Here is a 10850-nt window from a genome sequence, read left to right on the forward strand (position 1 = left end):
AAATTAAATAATTAAAAATTCAAATAATAATAATAATAATAATAATAATAATAAATTGCTTTGATTTGAATCGATTCCAAGTTGATGAGATGATCAAATATTCATTGATTATATCATTCATCCCAAAGTCTGTTGATTAATTGGACGAGAGTAAAGATAGAGTCCCATTCTACATGTTCATATTGATAACAAAGAAATTTATTGTAAAAGTAAAATCTGTCGACTTTATAAATCATGAGGGTTCAAGTCTCTCTATCCCTAAAAAAGAGCCCGCTCGACTCCCTAATTGTTTATCTTATTCTCTCTTTTTGTTAACTGTTCAAAATTTGTTATTTTTCTTATTCATTTGATTTTTTCACAAATGTATCTAGGTAAATAAAATTAATGAAGTCCCTAGTTTAATTACAGTTTAATGTGATTCTTTTGAAAAACTTTTGGATGAAAATTTAAGAATAACTTCGTTTTCAAATGATGGTTCAAGGAGGTCAAATCTAAAAATATAAATTTGTGCACTTAATTATCAAATGAGCTAAAATTTTAAAGAGACCTAACCCATTTAAACTTTGGATTTGATATTGGTATAAGAACTATTACTCTTAGAATAAAAAATGCTTATTGATAAGTTGATAATCTGAGATTTTTGTCATTCTCAAATTATCTTTTTACAACAGTGATATAATGGACTACGTACTATATGTATCTTGTTAAGAGCCTATAGTGTAATAGCGGTTGCTTTTTAAATTGTTTTTTATATTGAAATACATTAAAATAATAGTTTTTTTTTAAATCATTTTTAAAATCAGAGCATCAAAAACAATCCAAAACATATAAAAAATTAATTTTTAGCAAAACAAATTTAAATATTTTAAAAATATAAGTACAACAACGTTTCCAAACGCTCACTTAATGATTTACTACATGAGCATAATAATTAAAACAACCCTTGCAGTTTTTTTAACTTTTGATATAAGTATAACAAATTATAAAAAAATATTAATTTAATATTTTTTCAGATAAAAAAACAAATTTTAATCGTATATATAATCCGAGGCTTCATGTTCTCGACAGTCTATGACTATACGTATTGCATTATTAATTAGCATGGAAGATAAGTGGCTCTGTGGGGGTTATATATTGTCTTATAATTTTGTCCTAACTTTTAGTTAAAACCTCCTTTTCCCATGCGTTTAGGTCGTTGACTTTCTTTGGGTCTGCATCAATTCAAAATTTCGTTCCATTATTGAGTTTGACGGCAATGAACAATAAAGATACAACATGTGTTCCAAGAAACACTTCTAAGCACTTAGACTTAAAGAATATTTAATAATTTTTTTTTAATTTTAAATAATTATAAAAATAATATAAATTATATACTTAATAGTTTAAATTAGTTTTTTAACATGGTATCACAACCTTAATAACTAAAAAGTTTAAATCTCATAATCTTTATTTATTTGATAAAAATTAAGTAAAATATAATATGATATATACAAGTTTCAAACTTAAAATATTTTTATTTAAAAATATATTTTTAAAAAATAATATAAATCATATATTAAAATTTCATCTAACAACTTAAATTCTTAAATTAAATTAATTCCTTAACATAAAGTAAAAACTTTCCTTTCAAACTAGCGACAAAGTTCAAGCAACTATTATTCGATACCTAAAACACTTTTGGCGCTTTCCATGGATTGCATGTCTTCCACTCAAAATTGTCAATCTAAGATTCTCCATTTTAATTTTGAGGGCCTAATGAACTAATTTAATTCAATAAAAAATATTATATTTGAAATTATATAATGATGTTTCTATAACATGCTTTGATTAGATGAAAGTAACATTGATAGCTTTGATTAGATGGAAGTAACATTGATAATAAACATATCAAGATTATTTAAAAATAAAAAAAATAATTAAAAAAATCAAGATTTTTAAAAATCAAAGCCCAGCTGCGGGGGAAAAAAGAACTGTGGGAAAGTGCTGTGTGATGAAAGCTGTTGCAGGCCACGACAGAGCGTGTCATGAGAATAATGGATAGATGGGGGATTGGAAAGTCAAAAAGAAAAGGTATAAAGGTCAAAAAAGGGTATTGTTGAAATGTCACTTTGTGTCTGTTGAACTTTGGTTGCTTTTCTTTGGACAGATCTCAATTTGGTAGCTAATTAGAATTATTTGCGCTGTTAACTCCAAAAGAGAGCATTATCCGGCGTATTGTCAAAGCAAAATACAGAGTCCCGACCCTACATTTAGGCTCGTGTTTGAGGACAGTAAGGTAGCAAAAAGCCGAAAAGGCTGCTGGTTGTGGTGCTTTCCGTTGTTAAAAATAATTTTGTATTATTCTCAGTACAATCATTTGGCGTCAATTGTTGATCTTCGAAATTGAAATTCCCTCATTTCTTCTACCATAAAGTCAAAAAGATGAAGGCTATTCTCACTACATAATTTTATCACTGTTTAGGAGTGTACGTTAACCATATTTTCAATTTCTTTTTTCTTGAATAATTTTAAATTACTATATTTTTTATTTTTTATTTTTTAAAATATTCTACTATTAAAAAAAATATTATTTTAATATATTTTAAAATAAAAAATATTTTAAAAAATAATTTTTATTACATTTTCACACGTACACTTTAATAATATATATATATATATATATATATATATATATATAAAATTTAACTTGATTTTCATTTTAAGAAAAAAGGAAAAGGTAAAAAAGGAAGAAGCAAATGAGATGGAAAGATTGACAAGAAAAGAAGTCATTTTTTTTTTTTCATCATAAAATACAACTAAATTAAGCATACGGGAGATTGATATAAAACAATTTAATTATTTTTAATTTACTTTCATAAACTAAAACAACTAAATTATATTCAAAATGATTGAAAGTCGCGACTTCAAGTGAGGGGAGGGACAAAAAAAGAAGAAGAAAAAAGGTGTTTGTCAATTGATTTAAAAATTAGACCCTCCTTAATAATTATCTCTTAGCTCATGAAGTTTCTTCCAATAAATTCCATATTTTTTAAAAGAGGAGTCCACATGCTTCATTAATTTCCAGCCGATATAATGATTCGAAGCCATGATTTTAGCATGTGGGATGTTTAAAGAAAAATGGCCATGAAATTAATATTGTTTTCTGTACTGCAAGAGTGACTTGGCAATTATGAAGATACACCATTGTCGATGGATTTGGATCTAGCCATGTTCTAAGCCATTGATGGCCCATTTGCATTTCCAATTATAACGATGATAATTAAGGGGAAGGCGAGAAAGACGATGATCATAGTGCTACACTGCACTTCCACAGGTGCTAAATGAGAGGCACCAAAATCCAGCCTTTTTGCCTCCACTTTCTACTTCTTTCTCTATGCTCTTTTATTTATTTATTATTATTAATTTTCTCAACACACTCGTACACATAACTCGAATATACATGGAACATTTAGGATCTTGTTCTTGCTGCTTAAGCAGCCAGCTTTTAGGGTTTTGTAGAATGCACTCGTAGCTGAAAAGAAAACTTCAATTCGTGAGGAGAAAAAAGCCTCTTCAATCCGGGCAGGGAGGAGAGTGATTAATAAGCTAGTGGGCCAATTTATTGTGTGTGTTAGGGCCATAGACTTTGATCAAGACTGGATTTTAATAAAAAAAAAAAAACACATTTGCTTAATTTGGGGTAAAATCTTTTGCAGGCCGCAAGCAATTGGAGACGTAGAAAGGAAAGAGCACAAGAGACATGTTTTCATGGTGGAGACCCCAATGGGTCAAATGTCTATGGACTTGGACACAAAAGTGTTAGAACCTCGTCTAAAACCATGGCCAATCTTAGTAACCTCGTAAATTGTCTAACAAAGTTTCATTGATCTAGAGGAAAGCTTGACTTTAGAAATTAAAATATAATAAATAAAATAATTATATGATTAAAATATGCATGGCATTTGGGTCTGCTATATTGGTCATGTTAATTTGGAAAAAGAACAAGAAGAAGAGTAAGCTGTCTTATTTAGCGAGCTAAATAGATACATGCTCTTGCTTTTTATCTCTTTACTAGTATATTCGTTGTAATTAAATTAATCTAACATAGAATAGAATAGTTATTTTTCTAATAAAATCTAACAATACGCGGGCGCACATATATATTCTATGTTTTCAATCTAAATCATAACCAGAAAAGATAAATTTTAATTATTGTTTTTTACATTTAACTTCTATTTTGATATGTTTTATTTTCAATATAAATGATACATGCACTCGACATCATTTACTTCTTTTAATGGAATTATAAAATTTAATTTGATAATGTTATATATTAAAAAATTTGATCAAATTTTAGAAATTTAGAGATTTAGAAAACTTCGTTTCACTAGAGAGTTGGTAACATTTCTAAACGAAGGGATAAATCAATTCGTGATCAAAACTTGAGGAAGCACATTGATTCAACTGAATGTCAAGAACAGAAACTGGATTCACCCCAAATCTTAGTAAATCAAAATTAACTTTGTTTTATTATGGATTGTTTCTTTATCGATATATCAATCAACAACCATCCATCCAATTAAACCCGGGAAACACCATATGCTATAACTCATATGTATAAATTGTGTCTTGAAAGAAGCTTTGTTGCACTTCAACTGCTAGTTCCTCCACACTCACCTGACATTCTAGCCCTATCTGCAACATCAAATTTAAAAAAAAAGAAAGAAAATCAGATAAGAATGTATAAGCATATATATGTTGTAGGCCTAGAGAAAAGAATCGGAGTAACATGTATGATCATTGAAATATCTGATCCTATAACATTAAAGTTATAACCCCAATAACAAGATCTTTTCAAGTTTGCTATTAAACCTAGAATATATATGAGAACAGTATTAGGAAGAATATGTATGCATTTCATGTTCATCTAGCTAGTTGTATATATATTATATCAAAGTAACCTAAGCCTCGTTATATATATAATTAATGAACAACAAATTTGACTCGTCCAAAATGAAAAATGAGAAGAGCATAAAATGAAGAAGTTCAACCTTAATGACAAAGGAGTAAAGGACAGTATCTTCCATGCTACTGATGTTCAAGTGAAGGATCTCAAAGGAAAGGTTTTCCAACACACTGATTATCCTCGGAATTTGACCTGGTATTCGCCGCGATATCACTTTCAAGATAACGTTTGATCCTGATATCTTTGCTTCAACATCTGCAATTGGAGAGTTGCAGCATGCAGCGCCTAGTTCCTTGAGATCATTTTCAATATTCCCAAAGGGAAAGGGGTTATGGTGATCAGGATGAAGACTAGTGGTTAATAGTTGCAGTGGCGCCCTAGGGCTAGGGCTAAGGCAAGGACCAGGGCTAGGGCTCAAACTATTCTTCCTTTGTTTCTTGGACTCCAAAGCCTGTAGAACTTGGTGCAACTCCTTTATGAACTCTATTGCACCCCCTATTATAGAAGCTTGATCCCCCTAATCACATACACATCCATGCACCACACAAACCAGTTTCCATCATTATGTAGTCAAATCAAATTATATAATAGTATCGTTAGAGAGAAAGTTAGAAAACAGATAGAAAATCTAGATAATCAAATACCCTTTTGATATAGAAACAAGGGGTCAAGGAACGTAAGACTTTGAGATGCTCATTCATCTGTCTTCTTCTGTTTCTTTCCACAGCTATGTGAGACATGTTGTTTCTTCTGGTAATTGTTCTGGTACCAGAAAATACTGAGCAGGTCTATATGTATGACTGGTTAAGCTTGCTGCTCTTTCTGCAGATGATGAAAAGAAAGATCAAAAGATGTTGGCTATTTATAAGCAGCTAGCAAATGCAAGCAAGAACGAAGAGACCGACTGATTGTAGACCAAACTACTTTGCTGGGTTAACATTAAATGCTCTATGTCGCACTCCCGTGAGGTTCTTTGGGCAGTATTACTGCTCCCTCTTTTTTAGTTTTCTTCCCTCTCTCTCTCTCTCTCCCTCCCTCCCTCTCCCTCTCTCTCTCTCTCTCTCTATCGTAGGTACATAGATATTACGTCTCACGTTTATTATCTTGGATCAATTACATGCTGCGCATGAAGTTAAAATGAACTGGTGTTGGGTTGCCTTTCCTTTTACACACACACGCACACACACACACACGCATGGGGTATATATACTTACACATTTTCCTTGAATTATATATGAAAGTTTTAATTTCCACTGAAAACAATGTAATACAGCCCTTTTAATGTGTAAACATTTCCTGTCAAGCATACCATGCCACAGTGGCATTCACCGTACATGCGTGCTCTGTGACTGTGATTACTAGCTAGTTCGGCTCACACCCAACCACTTTCGTATCAGTGTTAAATACCGGTAAATGTGTGCGTATATAGTGCATGCCACAACGTGATATTATTACGTAACAGCTGTTATCGTATTGAAACAAAAAAAAAAAAAAAAAAAATTAGAATAGATATCTCATTTTTTATATATTTTAAAATAATAAAAATTCATTTCAAAACTATTAAAAATATATTTTTATTATTTTCTACATGTCCAAGAATTACAAAAATGTAGTATAAGATTACAAAAATATAAGAGAATAATATAAATTATATTTTTAAAATTTTACCTAATAGTTTAAGTTATTGAGTTGAGATAGTTTTTTGACACGATATCAGAATTTTAATAACTAAATGGTTACGAGTTTGAATTTTACCATCTTTATATATGTGATGAAAATTAAGCAAGATAGTATAAACTTGTGTAAGTTTCAAGTCTAAAGAGTTTTTACTCAAAGGAGTGTATTAAAAAAATAATATGATAAAAATAAAATATAAGTAGTGTAAGTTTATGCAAGTTTCCAGCTTAAAAGATTTTCGCTCAAAAATATATATTAAAAAATAATATAAATTATATTTTAAAATTTTATTTAATCTTTTAAATTATTGAATTAAAATAATTTTTAATAAAAAATACATTGTATTTTTATTGCGCGTCTGTTTGGTGAAATTAAGTGTAATATTAAACATTGAATTTCGAGATGTGAAGGCAAACATCAGAATAACAAAATAGAGTAGAGAATTATAAATTAATAACAGTAAGAAACTGCTAACTTGAAGATATATTCCTATTATGTGGTTTTTGTAAAACTCTTTAGGAATGTCTTGTTTACATAAAATTCTTCCATCATCCATTAACATAGCATCATGCTGGTAATGAATCATTTTCCACACACACATATATGCTTCATTTTAGTTAGGAGTAATATCCAAGGAGTTGTGTTGAATAACAAATTACCTCTTAAAATTTGTGATAGTAAAAATTATATCCAAGATTCAGATTATTAGTTGATGGATGCGCTTGCATATCAAAAGTTAATCAATTTATTTTTAATTAAAATAATATAATTCTAGATTAGTTAGCCTTATGGATAGACTTGTTTTTTAATTAAAATGATATAATTCTAGATTAGTTAGTTTATGGATCGACTCGCTGAGCCGAGCCGGACTAAATTATATAAATATAAAAATCACTGCAGCTAATTTAATATAAGAGATGGGTTATCATTCAGTTCCATTTCCCAATTTTTTTTCCATATCCTTCATAAAAATTTAGAGGATTTATAACAGCATTGCTGAACAAGGAACGTATCGTGTGTGTGTGTGGTTGGAGCCTTCATGGCATCCTAGTAATCATACATGCACCAACCATGAAGAAATAAATATTTTCACAGACACAAGTATTGCAGTATCCACTAGTGCAATATCTGCGTTTTTCATTTTGGAAAGATTTTTAAGGTCCCTTATTCTTCTTAGGACTTTGCTCCACCATTTTACATAATTCCTCTTCTTTGTTGCTGCTGCTGCACATCAGTGCTTGATCTGCTAGCTGCATAAAACTCTGTCGTCCTTCAACCATTGAATCTCTTGCAGAAACAGCTGCATATGTATTAGGAAGCATGCACGGCAAGTCTGCAACAGATGTCATCAGTGTTTCATCTACTAGCAGTGCCAGAGAAAAAACAGAGAAAAAAACATCAGAAGCATTATTATTAAACATGTTCCAGCTAGGTGGGTCCGTATAGTCCGCTAATTCAAAACCTACCAAGTTTTATGTCAAATTGGATTGGAATTTGCCTAGTCCGATGAGTCAATCAAGTTGTAGTGATATCATCGAGTTTTATAACTTAGAGTAGAAGGTTCAAGTCAAAGTTATTAAACCTAACCTAATCCAATATTCTAACCTAATACTCGATTTACTTGGATCTAATTTAAGTAAGTTTTATAATAAATTAAGAAAGTTAATTTGGTATCCAAAGCAGAAGTAGGAATTTTGGTCTGGGGATCAAATTAGAAATAAAATCATAGAGGGGCAAAATTTAAAAAATTTTATTTTTAAAGTTAAAAATATAAACCCATAGCCCGGTGAACCTGGTTAAAACAAACTTTGGCTTTAACGAGAAAGGTTATAGCCACTTACAGCGGCACCAAGCAAGAAACGATCAATGCAGGCGTTAGAAACATGTAATTATCCCCTCTAGATACTTGCTCAACACTTTTCCATATCCTTTGACTCCAACAGTTGTAAAGGACTTGCAAATGCAATGCCACCATTCATATCATTATCTCAGTCTTTCACTATTGATTAAGATACTAATTACAGTGGATTAAAAAATGTAAAAACAAAATTGTTCTGGTTAACAAAACTAGCTAAGCATGTAATTAGGGGTAAGATTGTTTTTTTCATGGAATACATTTGCCAATGAAAAAAAAATTGGGGACAAAATGATCCATTAGTATTTTTTTGATGGGAGATTCTTTTGTCGTTTTTTTTTTAAAAAAACTTAAACAATGAAGTTACAACTATGCCCTTGGGAGGGAAAAAATATAAATGTATTGAGGGGTTTCTTTGTCTTTTTTTTTTAATGGTGAAGGTACAAAATTACCCTTGGGTTTTGAAAAAAATAAGATTGTATATAGGGGTGTTTTTGTCATTTTAATATGGTTTTGTTGTAAATATCAGGTGGGGTCAGGGGTAATTAATTATTTTTATGTATATAAATTATTATTTATATTAAAAAATGGTTGACCTTTGCAAGGCATGCGTCAATAAGTTGGTGTTGCATGCGGCGGTAAAATAGCACTGAACGCCTCCTTCCAGGGTGATGTTCAATGTGCCTCGCTACCCCAAGCACGGTGGTGAGGCGCGTGTGCGAGACGGCAAACAAATGAGCTCTAGTTAGGGGTTTTTTCCTTCCCTCCCTCTTTCCCCTCTCTCCTCCTAGAAAACCATGTTGCCCATTGCAAAAAAAAAAAAAAAAAAAAGAAGGTTTGGCTATTTGTTTGTTAAGTTAATTAGATCTTCATTCTTTTAATTGCAATGTATTTGGCATTAAATCATTTATTGAGTTATTTTTTTTTAATTTCATCCATTTACAATTGATTTTTATGTCAGACTTGGTCCGTATTATTTTAATTGTAGTGTATCTGGTCTTACATCAACTATGTCAAGAAATGTTATAAGTTCCATGTGTATAGTAATGATAAGATCAATATACCTCCAACTTGTTTATTTAATTTAACATCGTCATGGTCATTTGTAATGTGGGGAATTGATGTGATTGGGTCTGTTAACCCAAAAGCCAGCAATGGGCATAGATTCATTCTTATGGCTATTGACTACTTCACAAAATAAATAGAAGCCAATTTGTATGCTCCTTTAACATAGAAAGTGGTGAAAAAGTTTATAGAAAAGGACTTGATCTACCGATATGATCCACATAGTGATTGACAATGCTAAGAACTTCAACGACAAAATAATAGTAGAGCATTGTGTTAAGTAGAAAATCAAGTATTCCAATTCCTAATCATACAGGCCAAAGATGAACGACGTTGTAGAAGCTTCCAATAATAATGTCAAGAAGGTTATTCAAAAAATAATAATTACTTACAAATATTGGCATGAGATGTTGTCATTTTCTCTCCACGCATATCACACTGCAGTTAGAACTTTAATGGGAGTTAACCCATATTCTTTGGTATATGGAATAAAGACAGTGATGCCTTTAGAAGTAGAAATCCCCTCGTTAAGAGTATTGATAGATTTTGAGCTAAAAGAAGCCGAATAGGTCAAAATGAGATATAAATAGCTAAACCTGATTAGTGAGAAGAGGATAGTTGTGATTTGTCATCACCAAGAAAAGGATGGTTAAACCATATGATAAGAAGGTTAGAACTTTAATGTTTCAGGAAGGAAATTTAGTATAGAAGAAAATATTGTCTTTACTAGGAGAAGATCAAAGCAAATGGACGTCAAACCACGAGGGTTCTTATGTTGTGAAAAAGGCTTTCTCATGAGGTGTTTTAAGGTTGTCTAGAATGGATAGAGAAGATCTAGTTAGACTTGTGAATTATGATTTTGTAAAAAGATATTATATATAATGTGTTCATTTCCTCTTAAGTCAATAAAAGTAAAGTTTGGCCATGAATTCTTCATGTAAAGAACCTTTTTTTGTTTTTTTTTAATTGCATGATCTCATAACATTTGGAATCCTTTTCCTAAAAGAAAGATCTTGAAAGAACTGGCTTTGTGTATAAGTACGAGAAATGGATCATAAAAATGCTCAAAATAAGTTTTTAAGAAATACTTGATTAAGAGGTGACCAAACCAAACAAACCAAAGCCAACTATGAGATAAAACCATGTCTTTAAATAGCATTTTGAATTGCATGGTTAAATGGTTGGTAGTCACCCTATACTCACCCGCAAGTTGACAAGGATGAGGTTTATCTATACTAATGATTTATGTTTGAAATGAGAAAAGGTCATCGTTTCTATCCCTTTACTTTCTAAAAATATATGCCATGT

General features: G+C 30.7%; 1 protein-coding gene across 1 annotated transcript; it reads right to left on the bottom strand.

The window, feature by feature from the left end:
• Window positions 1-4473: 4473 nt before the first annotated feature.
• LOC118061052 (transcription factor MUTE) lies at window positions 4474-5759 on the bottom strand. Its single transcript, XM_035074414.2, has 3 exons — window positions 5590-5759; window positions 5031-5462; window positions 4474-4674 (listed from the first exon to the last, which is right to left on the bottom strand). Exons 1-3 carry the CDS (start codon window positions 5683-5685, stop codon window positions 4582-4584), a joined length of 621 nt encoding a protein of 206 aa, XP_034930305.1. The 5' UTR covers window positions 5686-5759; the 3' UTR covers window positions 4474-4581.
• Window positions 5760-10850: the final 5091 nt, after the last annotated feature.

Source organism: Populus alba, chromosome 8, assembly GCF_005239225.2.
Source record: "Populus alba chromosome 8, ASM523922v2, whole genome shotgun sequence".
NCBI classification, from domain to species: domain Eukaryota; kingdom Viridiplantae; phylum Streptophyta; class Magnoliopsida; order Malpighiales; family Salicaceae; genus Populus; species Populus alba.